The 14,625-nt window shown below is 48.3% G+C and overlaps 1 protein-coding gene across 2 annotated transcripts; it reads right to left on the bottom strand.

Moving 5' to 3' along the window:
* Positions 1 to 5,037: 5,037 nt before the first annotated feature.
* On the bottom strand, positions 5,038 to 12,056 carry CPLANE2 (ciliogenesis and planar polarity effector 2). Of its 2 annotated transcripts, XM_033159323.1 has the most exons (7): positions 11,894 to 11,957; positions 11,178 to 11,328; positions 10,140 to 10,265; positions 9,778 to 9,930; positions 8,365 to 8,489; positions 7,329 to 7,465; positions 5,038 to 5,811 (listed from the first exon to the last, which is right to left on the bottom strand). In XM_033159323.1, the coding sequence occupies exons 3-7, from the start codon at positions 10,243 to 10,245 to the stop codon at positions 5,544 to 5,546; spliced, it is 789 nt and encodes a 262-aa protein (XP_033015214.1). In that variant the 5' UTR covers positions 10,246 to 10,265; positions 11,178 to 11,328; positions 11,894 to 11,957; the 3' UTR covers positions 5,038 to 5,543. The 2 variants fall into 2 exon arrangements, with proteins under 2 accessions (XP_033015214.1, XP_033015216.1); XM_033159325.1 differs by lacking the exons at positions 11,178 to 11,328; positions 11,894 to 11,957 and adding an exon at positions 12,001 to 12,056.
* Between the last annotated feature and the right edge of the window lie 2,569 nt (positions 12,057 to 14,625).

Raw genomic sequence — 14,625 nt, 5'->3', positions numbered from 1 at the left:
TATTCTGCCCAAACACCATGTAATAGTCCCAAGGGACATAAAGTCGCCTAAACCTCCCTTTATTTATTTGTGAGACTATTATAAATTACGACTGAGGTTTTCTGTCTGCCAGTTGAAATATAAATCTACAATACAACCCGACTGCTGGCTTAAGAAGAGAGACGAAAATCGAAAGGTTGAAAGCAAAATGAAAAGCATGCTTTAATTGTGCCCCCCAAAAGATTTTTAAACAGCTAACAGGTGTTCCAACTGTTAGAAATCTTTGCTGTCTTTTATTTTTAACGCTCTGTCCTTCTGGCCAAAGTGCTGGTTGCAAAATGAAACTAGCATAATTATGCTACTGTGAGAAAAGAATGTGGAAAATGTGGTCTGATAAGAAGCCGGGGGACTCAGACTCAAAGCAGAGGCTGTAATATCTTCAAGAAAGCGAGCTTTTGATAAGACCAAGAGCACTCAGTAACGATAAAAACACTGTTGGACACCCCATGATGCCATTGTTGCCATCATGCAACAATTATTGGATGAACAACCAAAAGAGATCAGAACTAAGATGGATAAAGTGGTGAATGAAAATGAACCAGAGAAAGATGAGGTTAAAGAAGACCCAGAACCTTTGGACAATACTATTGATGGAGGACAGACAGAACAGGAGATTGGAATGGTAAAGCTTGAGGCAGTAGATGACAAAATGGAGAAGACCTTCACACAGGGGCATGAAGGAGTGAAACTGTAATGTGGTGGAGTTATGATGCTAGAGTAGTGGGATGAAACGATGGATGGAGAAATTAAGAAATATTCTGAGATGGTAGAAATAGAACTGAGAAAGAAAGGATTCTGTATACAATTTGGAGTGAATTTCGAGGGGAAAGCTACCAAGCTCCTGGCAACACTCCTGGAAGAAGACTGGAGGAAGAGGAAACAGAAGGATTTTATTTTTCTAAATCAGGTTGGAAAACCATGGCCAGCAAGAATGAGGAATGGAAAATATGGAACTGTGGATTTATGCCAGGATCTGTCCACGTCTGGAACCAGGGGCGGAGGAAGCCACCTCGCTACCTGGGGCGGTGAACGGAGGCACCCCCTGGGGGCGGGGCGCCGTGACGTCGTGTCGTGACGGCTTGACGGAGTGTGCCTGCGCAAAATGTCACGCATGTGCACTCCATCGTCGGGCTGCCGCTGCTTCCACAGTGACCTTTTGAGCTGCAGAGCAAAAAGGCGGCTCATGGGGCTGTTGCGCACGATCGGTGGCTCCCTGCCAATCATGTGCGGCAGCCCCACGAGCCGCCTTTTCGCTCTGCGGCTCACAAGGTCACAGTGGCCCGGTGACGGAGTGCGCACGTGTGACATTTTGCGCAGGCACACTCCGTCATGACGTCACGACACGATGTCTATAAGACTCAAATTTAAGAAAATGGGGGGTGGGGGTGGCCCAGAGTATAAGATGCCCCCTAATTTTTGACATTATTTTTAGGGGGTGAAACCTAGTCTTATACATGGAAAAATACAGTAACTGGAGAACCCCTTTTAGACTTTCTGTGTGGAAGGAAAAATGAATGAACTTGAAATGTCTGAGTCTGAAGACTGGGAAAATCTCACCAAGCAGATGGAGTGAATACTTTAGGATAGCTCTGTTGGTAGACCATGAGACTCTTAATCTGAGAGTTGTGGGTTCGAGTCAAAAGATTCCTGCATTGCAGGGGGTTGAGCTAGATGACCCTGGTGGTCCCTTCCAACTTTACGATTCTATGTTTTTTCATTCTTTTATTATTTTTATCTTCCCGCTTCTTTTGCTCTTGCTTCTGTTGGGTTTTTTGTTTTTCTCTTTTTGTTTTCATTTAGATTAGTTTTTTTTATTGTATTGTATTGTATTGTATTGTATTATGAAAAAGCCTTGATTAAAAAAGGAAGATACTGGGGTATTCACATATGAGAACTTGCCTCCGCCTCTCTGGAGAGGTAGGAAAACCTCCTAGGCCCATTAGCCTCCTCTCTAAGCTGCACAGAGCAAAGCAGTGGGGTCAGAGATTAAGTGGATATAGGGAGCAGTGATGCCCTGGGTGAGAGCCTTTCCTTGAACGTCATGATTTCTCACAGCACAGAGTTTGGGACTCAAACAAATACACTCCCAAGTCTCAGCAAAATGCAGAATCAATAATATGGACTCAAACACCATAGCAATCCAAAGAGGTACAAAACAAGGATGTCCACTGTCTCCCTTCCTATTTATCCTGGCCCTGGAACCCCTAGCAATCCGAATCTGAGCAGCTACAGACATCAAGGGGGTGGAAATAAAAGGCAGAACCTATAAATCAGGGCTTTTTGCAGACGACCTAATGGTCACAACGCCAGATCCCTTAAACACAGCATCTTCCCTAATCAGAGCACTCAACGCATTTGCAACGGTGTCGGTCCTACAAGTAAATTTCGCAAAATCAGAAGCCATGTGCTTTCAACACCCCTCCTCACATCCAAAAAAGATTCACGAATATCACCCTCAAACAAATAATCCTCAAACAAATATAGCACAGAGTTTGGGGAAGGCAGCCAGTTACAATCCCGCCTCCACTGGCCCATCTTGCAGGATTATTGTGAAGGCAAATGCTAAAACACTGCATGCTGGGTTAACGTTCATTACAGAATTGCAGAATTGGAAGGGACCATGAGGGTCATCTAGTCCAACCCACTGCAATCATCACCCTGAGATTAAGCAATCCCATGATCTACCGAGTTCCCCGATGCCCATGAAAAAGATGTCAGCAGGAGGGGCACAGGTGAAGCCAGCCCTGGGTTGCAGCCACTGAGTTGGGCTCCCCTTGTAGGAAGGGACCTTTCAAGGTTCAGCTACACTCCCATTTTCTGCCTTGGGGGGTCCTGCTGTTTTCTGCCCACCCAGAGCCTTCCAGCGGGGTTGTGTCATGAAACCTCTATCTGAAGTTTAATCATCAGAAAGGGAGAGAAAGGACCAGTTTGCTTGCAACCCAGGAGCACTGAGCTGAGGGGAGGGCAGCCAGCAGCGGCGAAAACCGTGGAAGGGATCCATGGAAACGTTCTGTGGAGACAGCGCCTGCGCCCCCCCTCCTGCCCCCAAGTAAGCCTAGCAACGAAACAGACAGTCACGGGGCCAGGAAATTACAGAGATAAAGTAAAACTAAAGCCGTGAAAATCTCTTGTACGGGCGATTATAATATGTGGCTTAATATAAGAAAGCTGCAACAACTAAACATTAAGTTTCCTGACAGAACATACCGGTATATATGAAACCTAAATGGGGATTTAAGAACCTAAATCAGGATTTTTAAGAAAAATAGTTACACCTGACGGGGTTGCCGGCTAAAAAAATCCCGTTTCACTGAGACTATCAGTTTCCTCAAAGGAAAATAAACTTAAGGGTGGTATAAGATACTAGTTACAAGAGCCCTATTTTCATAATAATAATAATAATAATAATAATAATAATAATAATAATAATAGTAATTTATTTATTTATACCCCGCCCATCTGGCTGGGTTTCCCCAGCCACTCTGGGCGGCTTCCAACAGAACATTAACATGCAATAATCTATTAAACATTAAAAGCCTCCCTAAACAGGGCTGCCTTCAAATGTTTTCTAAAGGTCTGGTAGTTGTTTTTCTCTTTGACATCCGGTGGGAGGGCGTTCCACAGGGCGGGTGCCACTACCGAGAAGGCCCTCTGCCTGGTTCCCCGTAACTTGGCTTCTCGTAATGAGGGAACCGCCAGAAGGCCCTCGGCACTGGACCTCAGTATAAGGGACTCAACAATTAGGTTGTAACCAGCCTCAAATACTTCTAACAATTCTCTGTAAGACTCGAAAGAGGTTTGAAAACCTAAGCTGCAAAGACCCCCAAAGGGGGGGGGGGAATTTCAAACTTACCAGTAAATAGTGCTATCTTTTGTTGAGAAAAGCTCAAGATTGGGGGAAATTTGGAGAATACCTGAAAAAGCAATGCCCCACTGTGAAATGCTGGCTCCATTTCTAAGCACTCTGTATTGTGAGCTAAAGTTAGAAAGGAAAATAGAAGAAAATAAAATAGAAGGATTATACAAGAGTACCAAAGTAGTAAACTAGAAGAGATAGACCGACAAGTGGAAGCCGTAAGGGAAGGGGAAGTTACAGATAGTAGAAATGGACAAGTATGGACAGAAGAAAGGAAGAAAGAAGTATTACTAAAGGTTAGTAGAACTGATTTATATGAACATGGAATTGGATGTTATGTTTTGCTTTGTATTATTTACAACTGAATTATTGGGAATATAGGAAGGCATTAATTGAATGCATTTTGTGGTTTTTTTTAGGAAGAATTTAACATGTAATCTTTTAACATTGTTATTCTTTGGTTATCGTTTGTTTTTTATTCAATGTTCTTTTTTTCTTTTGTATAGATGTAATGAAGTAAATAGAATTATTAAAAAAAAAAGAGAGAGAAAAGCTCAAAACTAACTTAGGCCATAGAAGTCTTTGCCTACCCTTGAAAGCATACACACCTTGAGAGTTTCTATAGCCTAAGTTTGGAGCTTATTTCAACAAAAGCTAATACTATTTAATTCATCTTAAGTATTTCTATGTCAGGCAACTCAATGTTTAGTTGTTGCACCTTTCTTATATTAAGCCACATATTATAATCACCCGTACAAGAGATTTTCACGGCTTTAGTTTTACTTTACCCAAGTAAGCCTTGCAGACAGCACGTATGGCAAGTCCCAAGACACTTTGGACCATCTGCTGCCTGCTGTTTCGGAAGCGTTCACTGCAAAGCAGTTGGGTCTTCCAGCCGAACAGCATCTCCAGGCCTGCCGAGTCTTTCATTACACAGAATTTGCCGGGCGAGGAGAGACCCATGGGGAAAGAAGCAGGGGGTGCTGCTGTTTTGACCTCAGCAGGAGCCCAAACTGGATTGGGGTGTGTGTATGTGGTTGGGATGCCGCTACTGAGCCTTTAGCAGAATGAAACACACGCCACACAAGCTCTCAGCTAAATGAAATACCGGTACATTTACTAGATTTCTTGGCGTGAAAGCAACACCAAACTACAGAGGAGGGGGGCTGGGTACACTTTGCCAATTCCTTGTGGGCACGATCCGACTCCACCACAGGGAGAGGCTGATTTCCTTTTGGGACACCTTCTGCTCATGGCTAAGGAGAAGGAAGGCAGAAGTATTTTTCACTCTTCTTCCTACCAAGTCAAAGCCCAGAGCCCAAATTCAGTGTTATCAGACCCCGGATCAATCTGCGCAAACAATAAAGGCGCTGTGGGCTACGTGGAGGTGGCGGGGGAAGAGTCTCTCAGAGGGCCACCCGGCCTTGAGGAGGCTGTCTTCTCCATCAGCCAGACCTGCTCTCTCCTAAGCATGGCTATAATGTGTTCCTGCCACCGTGGTTGCCATGGCAGCAATGGCTTCGGCCTAGCGGTCCTCCAGAGCCCAGACTTGGCAGAAGCCTTTTTACTCAAAGGTCTTGAGTGCCACCCAATGGCTCTTCTGGAAAAAAAAAAGTTATGAAAAAAGATGGGCCACCCCAGGGTCCTTTCACCAGGGATTTTCCTCTTCCAGGGGCCCAGGAGTCATGGAAGGAGCAATGAGGCCGGCCACCAGCTGGTCCTGCCGCCAGAGATGCTCTGCCAGCCCGTTCAGGAGGTGGGCCACATCCGAGAGTCCAGCACGGCTGTCCAGGGTCTTTCCGTCGGCCAACCGTGGCGCGTTGACGCTCTTGGCCCGCAAGACAGGCAAGCCCCAAGTATGGCGGAAGGCGGCCACGTCCCGGTCCGTGACGTCAGTGTGGGCGAACTGGTCAAACCTGGAGGGAGCCGGTCAAGGAAGTGGATCGCCAGACACTCAGCCCCCCATCAAGGTCAATGTGGGCCTTGATCTCTCTCCCCACAGACCACAACAAATGCACAGCAGCTCCTCTTTCAATACCCTGGCCTGAGGGATGAGCTCCTTGTGGGGAGGAACATGCATTTTTTAACAGTGTGGTTAAACTGGCTGCTTTTATTCTGAAGCGAAAAATTCCCAATCCAGGACTTGCTCCTGGTCCAGGACTTTGCTCCTACAACAGTCTGGATCAGGCCCCTGCGGCAGCCTTTTCCTCATCAGAAAAGTGGCCAGCTTTAGCCTGCTTTTAATTCAGTGCATTTATCATCACACCAAGTTTGGCCCTGATCCACGCTCTTTCGTTCTACTGTTTAATTATTTTGGTTTCAATGTTTTATTCTTTCCTAACTTTTCTACAACTATAATCAAAGCAACTCAAAATCATAGTGACGGGGGACAACCCCCCAACCAAGATGACCCAGAAAATAAAATGAAACAACAACGTGTCTATTTTATTTTCTTGACACCTTCCATTTCCAAAAGACAAAAATTTGTTCAGAGATCCATTTTCTCCAACTGTCACCCTCTTTATTTGCTTTTAAATGGGCTCCTTAGACTGGTATATTTTATTACACAAAGCATCTGATGACAATGTTTTTCATCTGAAGTTGCTGAGCTGGCTTTTTATCAGGATGGTTTGTTTGTTTGTTTGTTTGTTTTTTAAACCTACACCCAGGGCTTTTTTTCTGGGGGCAACTCAGTTCCAGCACCTCTCAGGTGGGTGCCACTGCCATTCTAAGAGAACGAGGGAGGTGTTTATGGTGAGTTCCAGTACCTCTTTTTTCTAGAAAAATAGCACTGCTACACTACATTTTTTACCTGCAAGTCTCCTTTAGTGTGATTTTTTATCTTGGAAAGGCATGATAAAGAAGGTGAAAACCAGGGGTTGCCAAATTAAGGCGGCCCCCACTGCCGCCCACTCTTACTGGCGCAGCGCGGCTGCCCATCTCCAGGTTGGCACGGCAACAGAAATAGCTTGTGCAAATGCGTCATTTCCGGCGCACTTCTGGGTCTGTGGTGGCCCATGCGCACAAGCCCTTTCCAGTGTCACGCCACGCCAGAAGTGCGCTGGAAATGACGCTTGCGCATGTGAACAAGCTATTTTCGGCACCGCACAGCACCAGACGTATATAGGTGCACGCTCCTCGCCCTCCGGCCCACCGCGCAATCAGCACTGGAGGAACCAGCCCGAGGCTGGGTAAGTTTGTCAACCCCTGGTGAAAACAAACAAGCAGCCATGAGTACCTCTGAGCATGTGCAGTGTCTTCCTCCTGTGCAAACTTTTCACTTAAAGAAAGAGATCCTAAGGGTAAAATGCCCCTGAGCATGTGCAGAGTCGCCTTCCCCTTCAAGCACCTTGCAACAAGTTGTGAATTTTAATGACAGAGTGTGCACACACACACACACACACACACACACACCAAGGAGCTGGAAGGATACTTGGTGCCAACCACCATTCTGATGGCATTATTGGCCCCATCAGCTACCCGAGAGATTTGGTTTGGCAGGTCGTCAAAGGATGCCCGGTCTGTGAACGAAAAGAGGAGCAAGAGACCGTCCACTTTCTCTGTGCAAGCCTGTTGGGGCATGGGGAGAGGAGAAGCAGAAATCAGCCCACCTTTTTCTTCCCTTGTTTCATCATTTATTTAACAAATGGGATATCCTGCTTTACAGAAACATTTTCCCCCAAGGAAACAAGGACAAATTAAGCAAACATACGGCCAGCAATATCTTAAGCAAAACTGTAAAGCAATTAATGAAATAGGCAGTACTTTAAAATAATGATCAGCAAAACTGTAAAATCACAATACGAGGTTTTTTTAAAAAAAATAAGAGCAACACAAATTTTAGGAGCCTAAATAAAACCGTTCTGAAATTTTACATATTCTTTTAAAATACAGTCAAAACAAATCTCTCGTATCCGTTGACTTCCCATACACCCTTTCACTGTCTTCTTTTATTCCCTTATGGAGAGGCTATATTACTTACAATTTGTAAAAATTGAAAATTTTATTTTTAAAAAATTATTAAGGAAACAAACAAATACATACCGTTCTGAAAAAGCAGCAAAGAACAGGGCCTAAGAGATCCTAAGGGTAAAATGCCCCTGAGCATGTGCAGAGTTGCCTTCCCCTTCAAGCACCTTGCAACAAGTTGTGAGTTTTAATGACATATAGAGATGTGGGGCCTGCCTGATCTCTCTTGGAAGGGAATTCCACAGGTATGGGGTGCTGAGTGTCTGGCGGGGCCACAGTAAAAAAACAACAACCCTCCCTTGCCCCCACACCTAATGGCTCTCACAGGTGGGCACACAAACTGGGCAGCAGAAGTGGGCAGGCTGGCATTAGCAATGGTTTTCCTGACCTGGTCCCAACAAATAAAGGTTGATTGACCCCTCGGCAGGTGTCTCTATGAATGTCAGGATGCATCTCGGCTCTGTGAAGAGGCCTGAACCTCCTTCTGCAAGCACACTCACCGGCAGGACGTGATCAAACTTCTTAAGGACGGCTTCGCCACAGTCCCAGAAGGAGAACTTGAAGAAGATGGCTTTCCCACTCTCTCTGAGCTTGGCTGGCCAATACACAGTTGTGGTCTGGATCCCTGCAACACAACAGCTTCAGCTAGAACAGAATCACGGGTGTCTCGGCTTTCGACTTAAAAAAACCAGCAACCCTATAGGCCTCATGCTGCAAGAGTTATATTTGTAATCGTGAAGTTCAAACAGGCAGAAGTTGCTTTGTGGGTCCCAATGGACAAAGGAGATAAAAGGAGCCCTGTTGGAGTGACTTCAGTGAGAACAGGAGTGTGAAACTTTCTGAATTTCATGACATATTTGCTTAGGAAAAAGTGTCTGATGAAGAGTTCTGTGAAATCCAGAAGCCTGGTGATGTGGCCCAAATTAACATATCACTTTGCCTAAAATAGCATTTCTCTGACATGTTGTCAGGCTCCGGGGACTTGGGTCCTCCCTCCCCTCCTTTGACCGTAGATAAGCAGGACAAAGTGAAAAGAGTCCCTTACCATTTAAGTCTTTAATGATCACAGCAAAAGAACAAAGCATCCATTCTCGGAATAAAAGGTAAAGGTAAAGGACCCCTGGCAGTTAAGTCCAGTCGTGAATGACTCTGGGATTACAGCGCTCATCTTGACATTTGTCCACAGACAGTTTTTCCGGGTCACGTGGCAAGCATGACTAAGCTGCTTCTGGTGAAACCAGAGCAGTGCACAGAAACGCCGTTTACCTTCCCACTGGAGCAGTACCTATTTATCTACTTGCACTTTGACGTGCTTTTGAACTGCTAGGTTGGCAGGAGCTGAGACTGAACACAATGGGAGCTCACCCGCTCACGGGGATTCGAACCGCCGACCTTCTGATCGGCAAGCCCTAGGCTCTGCGGTTTACAGCACATGTCTCGGAATAAAGGTGTTCCCAATACCCACTTCCCCCCTAGTCACTTCTGTCTTGCAACCTGATCTTGCAACCACCCTGCTTTTTGCATGGCTACCTAACCTGCTCTATGTGACCTTGGAATGATATGCTGAATACTTTCCAGCGAGAGAGAGTCTGTTAGCTCTCTCTCTCTTCCTGTTCTTCTTCACTTTGCTGTTATTCCCCCAGTTCTTCCCAACTTCCGTCTTCAGAACTATGCCCCTCTGCAAACCACTGTTCTAAATCTATACTGCTCCACTGCTCCTGGGCAGCTTCAGGATCCTGGTCATGAGCAGGGAGATGGGGAGGCTCCTATCATTCCTCATCAGAGCAGTACTCCTCAGCCTGGTCTCTGACACATGTTTAAGATGGAGGCAATGAGCTCAGTTTTGCAAAAGGAGAAAGATTTCCTTGGAGAGGGAGAAAACCGCGACTGCCTCCTTCCCTTGCCAGCATCACCTGTTGTCTCATGGTGGACCAATGGCACCTCCAGACCAGCCAGTTTGGCCACCAGGGCAGTCTTGCCCACGCCGCTCTTCCCCGACACGAAGACCTTGTAGCTTGCAATATCAGCACCCACTTGTGGGGGCAGCACTGGCCTTTCGGTCAGCCCTGCAAAGGAACAGCAAGCCCTGTGAGTTGGCGGCTGCAGCCTCAAGCAACCCACACATTCGCAGCTCACAAAATGTGGAGACATGTCAGAGTGATGGCAGTAAACCGACAGTGCCTCTGAGCATGTGCAGAGCACCTTCTCCTTGCCAGAGAAGTCTGCACTCCTGTTTGCATGCCAAAAGGCTCTTGTCACCCCCCCCCCTACTCACCAAAGAGCCTGCGCTTGTTCTGGCGCAAGAGAGTGGCGAAGTATTCTTTGCCCTCTTGAGTCTTGTGCCAATCCGTGATGACGACAGATCCTGGGGGGACAATCATACTCACCTTCCTTGATGTTTCTGCAGAGCAAGACAGAGCAAATGGTGACTATGAGGATATAGGGGTGAGACTGCACACGCCATGAAGCCCCAGGAAACGGCAAGCAGAAAAGCAGTGTGTGTGTGTGCAGTGTGATCCCAGAACATGTCTGGGGGGGGGGGGGAATTCGGAAGAAGGCTGTTGAAAGCTCAAGCCTAGTGGTTTCTACCCTAACCACCCACCCACCCCTACATTCTCCAGTAACATAGAGGCTGGTGAAGATGGAAATGTACTCTGCACATGCTCAGAAACATCCCTTCTCCATTATTCTTTACTGGAGGAAGCCTCAGAAAGGGATCCACTGCAGCCAGTAAGAACTGGGCTGGCCCTATCATCAGGCAGAGAGCGAGGCATCTGCCAGGAGTCTCATAAGCTGCTGCTGCCACCTTGTCCTATTGCCTGAGATTCAACAACAAGCTGAGCTGGATCCTGTACACAGGGAACAGGGTGGGAATCCTGGCTTTCAAGTGCTTCAGGCAGAAGAATACCTTGAGCTGGCCCTGGCTGAGGAGGCACCCCTGCACAGAGAGGGACGCATAAAGACAGCCTGCAGCTGGATCAGGCCAGTGGCCCACCTGGCCCAGCACTCAGATAGACACGTGTCACAGCACTTTGCCCACTCCTGTGATTCCAGGAATGAGGTAACTGACAGAGGAGAGAGAGACAGAGACCCATTGGTAGCCATGCCCTCCATGAAAAAAGGGGCAGGGAGAGAGGTATGGGTGTAGCCAGGGTGTCAGCTGCCCCCCCCCCTGCAATCAAGTAAATAAATAAAAATACTTAACTAAAAGAAGAAATAACCAGAATATTTAAAACTGAAATGCTCACAAAGAGCAGTTGAAGGAGCTGAACATAGCAGACCCAGTAAAAGAGGTGGAAATCCTTTACTGTACCACAAAAAAGGCTCTGGTCATTTCTCTTGCTCGGCCATGCAGCAACAGTAGAGCGGTCCTTCAGTACTTGTGGAGAGTAAAGACTTGGTCAAGGATGATAGGGGAGTGTCTCAATAGGCTATGCTTGCTGAATGTGCACAGAAAAACTGCACTGGAAGAAAAAGGTGGAATTTTAGAAGGAAGTACAATATTGAAAAGGTTTCCAGCCAATCCAAGAAAACTTGCTTTAGTTTAAGATGAAAACAGGCGCGTTCTTTGTCAATTTTGCAAAATATACTCGTTAACCGCATGGAAGGCACTCCCTGGTGTTATTATTCTATTTAACTTCCTAGTTTTCAAACGACTGAAGATTTGGACGGATTTTTCTGAGCACTTGGGATCAAAAGAAAGTAATTTAGAACTACTGTGGTTGAGACATTTCATTCCGAATCTGCGAGACAGAGGATGATGGCAGGTGGGCTTCCTGTCCCATTTCACCCCACCCCTCATCATCAATCCTGGCTAGGCAGAAAGGAGCCCTCTAAAGGGAGGCGGCAGTTCCCAGCCCCGCAGCACAAACCTCCCAAGACCCAAACCCCGCATGCAAAAAAGCACCCGATCCCTGGACCCTGGCTTGGTCCCCTGGCCGCCTTAGCCCTGCTGCGACGCCCGGGGCAAGGGTACCCAGCTGCCCCGACCTCCGCAGGGACCCCCGGCGTGTGTGTTTTCCGACCCACCGATCCTCCCCACCCTCGCGAGGTCGCCTGCTAAGCCCACGAAAGGCACCCTCGTCCCTTCGCGAGCTGCCCCTTTAAGAAGGTGCGCCGCTTCCTCCCCGCCGTACCTGGGCAGACATTTCCGCCCCGCTTGCGTCTGGCGTCACCACGTAAACGAAGGGTTCCGCCCCGGCCCCGCCTTCCAGCCGTTCACCAAAGAGCTACGAAAGGGGAAGAGAGGCACATCCTTTCGAGATACGAATGCCAATCTCATTCAAGGGCGAGAAAGTGGTCCTGCCGTAGTAGCGCCGCAGGAATCAATGCAAGATTTGCGCGTATTTGCGGCTGGGCAAGAAACGAGCCGCTGCTCTTGCTCGCCGAGTGCTTGCTTGTGTAGATAGCGGGTTGTTTTTGTTTTTCAGTTGTTAAGCATTTAAGGTGGCAGGCGTGGGCGTAGCCAGGATTTTTTGTGTGTGTTGGGAGGGGGGGCAGCCAAAGCTGTTGAGCATCTTTTTTAGGAAATATTTGTTGACCTTTTATTGGGAAATCGCGGGTAAGAATACCCTGTAAATTGCGGGGGGCAATTAACGAAATCTTCTTGGGTCCCCTCCAAAAGGATGCCAAAGTTCTGTGCTCGTTTTGCGCCGCGACGAACACCTTTATCTTTACCTTTAACACCTTTTGCCCATGTCCCTGCCCACCCCCACCCCCACCCCCCGACTCTCGGAGCTGCCCCAGCATCGAAAGGGGGCTTCTGCAGAGCACACACACACCGGAGCAAGCAAAGAGGACTTGTTTTTTGTTTGTTTTTTTAATTGCAAAAAATCCATCAGGGAGTAGGGGGTGGTGGTAACATGGAACAAAAGGAAAATGAAATCTACACAGATCTCTTTTCACTTTGCTCTTCTTAAATATCACGCACGATCCACTTCCATTCTTACACCGGGGGTAGGGGGAGAGTCCACAAGGACGAGGCGGGACGAAGGCGGGTGGTTGGGGCGGTGCGTCTTGGGCGCACCCGAGTCATTTTAGAGCAACGGAAGGTTCAAGAACGCATCTTTCCATCTTATACGCAGGTCACGATGTGGATTTTGCTGGTCGTGGCGGCGGGGGACGTGGAAGCTGGGCGGGGCCTTTCTGCCATTCATAAGTCAGGAAATGAGGGTGGAGGGAACTGAAAGGGAGATCACAGTATCTCTGCCACGGGCGGGACCCCCCACAAACGAAGCACCCACAAGACCGGTCCCCCCAGGGTGCATTTCAAACCCGGATAAGGGGTGGGGATCAAGACTGCAGCCCCCCCACGGGGCACTGCTTCCCTTTTGTAGGGTAGAAGTGAGCGGTGGGGGGGCACTGTCACTCCAGCCAGTAGGGCCAGGGTCAGCAATGGCAGCGTCTCTACTTCCAACAGGCGAACACAAAAGCAGCTCCCTGCCCCCAAAAGGACTAAAGGCATTGGAAGGGAGGCGGGGGTGAAATGCGGAAGAGCCTAGTAGCTGAAGATGTTGCCCAAAACTTAATGCTGGATTTCTTGACCGCGGGGTGCGTGGAGGATGAGAACACCTCTAAATTTTGTTGGGGGAGAGGAAGGCTGTGGCAACTTGGCAACAATTAAGAAAGCTTAATAAAGCTTTGAGCTTCATCATTGCAATGCAAAGGAAAATTTTTGCCAAGTGCTTTCAAGGTGCAGGGCGAGGGGGATCATGCCCCACTTCTGTTAAGTCAAAAGCATGTTTTAAGACAGTCGCGTAGCTCAGGAAGGTGGGATTTCAATCAGCTGGTATCATACGGGGTGGGGGTGGACTCCCCACCCCATTCCTGCCTTACCCAGCGTGCAGAGTCAGGAAAACCGGAGCTTGGAAAATGTATGGAGCTTTCTTTTTAACCTTTCTGGTCCTGGAAGTAGGGAAGATGAAAAGCGCTCGAGACATCCGGCAAGACAGGTGGCCAGAAGCAAAAGCATAGACCAGTGAAAGCCTCTGGGGATGGCGCTCCCACCTGCCCACCATCTGGCGTGAAGGCTGGTCTGAATTTTGGCCTGGAGCACTTCAGGAAAACCTTGAGGCCACTTCGTATGATTGCTGGCAATGGAAGGATGGGAGTGAGTGAGTGAGCTACATATGTAGTTTTTCATCACATCAGAGGGAGTTTCTGCTCAACAGGCAAGCCACAGAGCTGCCTCCCACTCACTCCAGGGCCTCTCCCGCTTCTTATGCTGTTGAAGAGTCTGCTGTCCCCCACTCCCCCCGCTAATGGCACCTGCCAGGGCTGCCAAGGCCAGGGGGCAGCCTAGTGCTCCTGCTCAGCTATGTCCCTCACGCCACAGCAGAAACCAGGGCCTCTGTGTAGATCCTGCCCCTCTTCCTTCACAATCTGGAAGCATGTTTTGGTGGGGGGCAGCAGCCACAAGAGCCCCTCCCCGGACCCTACCCGCTGGGAGGAGTTAGTGCTTCCTCTAGGAACCAGCAGGGAACCTGCCAAAGCAAGTCCATTTCCACTGTAGCGGCTGCAGGAGAAAGGCAGCCAGGGAGGCTGCAACACGAGCCACCAAAACAGGCTACCTCCGAACTCCAGGTTTGCTTGCTTGCCAACTCCCTTGTGCCTGCAGGAGCGGCAGGACTCCAAGGACAAAGGCCCCTCCCATCACACACAAGGCTGGCAATGGGGGCCTTTCCTGTGGCATGTGCAAAATAAGCATTAAGCCGCTCTGCCCCCCCCCCCGGCAGCTGGCTGCTTTTGCTGTGATGGGCCAG

This window comes from Lacerta agilis, chromosome 8 (genome assembly GCF_009819535.1).
Source record: "Lacerta agilis isolate rLacAgi1 chromosome 8, rLacAgi1.pri, whole genome shotgun sequence".
Taxonomy (NCBI): domain Eukaryota; kingdom Metazoa; phylum Chordata; class Lepidosauria; order Squamata; family Lacertidae; genus Lacerta; species Lacerta agilis.
Note: the sequence above shows the minus strand (reverse complement) of the source record. Positions and strands in the feature narration are given on the sequence as shown.

Bases quoted from the DNA above. Each gene is read 5' to 3' on its own strand.
- CPLANE2 (XM_033159325.1), bottom strand. From the start codon at position 10,245: ATGATTGTCCCCCCAGGATCTGTCGTCATCACGGATTGGCACAAGACT. The intron at 9,931-10,139 runs GTGAGTAGGGGG...GTTCCTTTGCAG, and splicing joins GAACAAGCGCAGGCTCTTTG to GGCTGACCGAAAGGCCAGTG. The intron at 8,490-9,777 runs GTGATGCTGGCA...GTTGTGTTGCAG, and splicing joins GGTCCACCATGAGACAACAG to GGATCCAGACCACAACTGTG.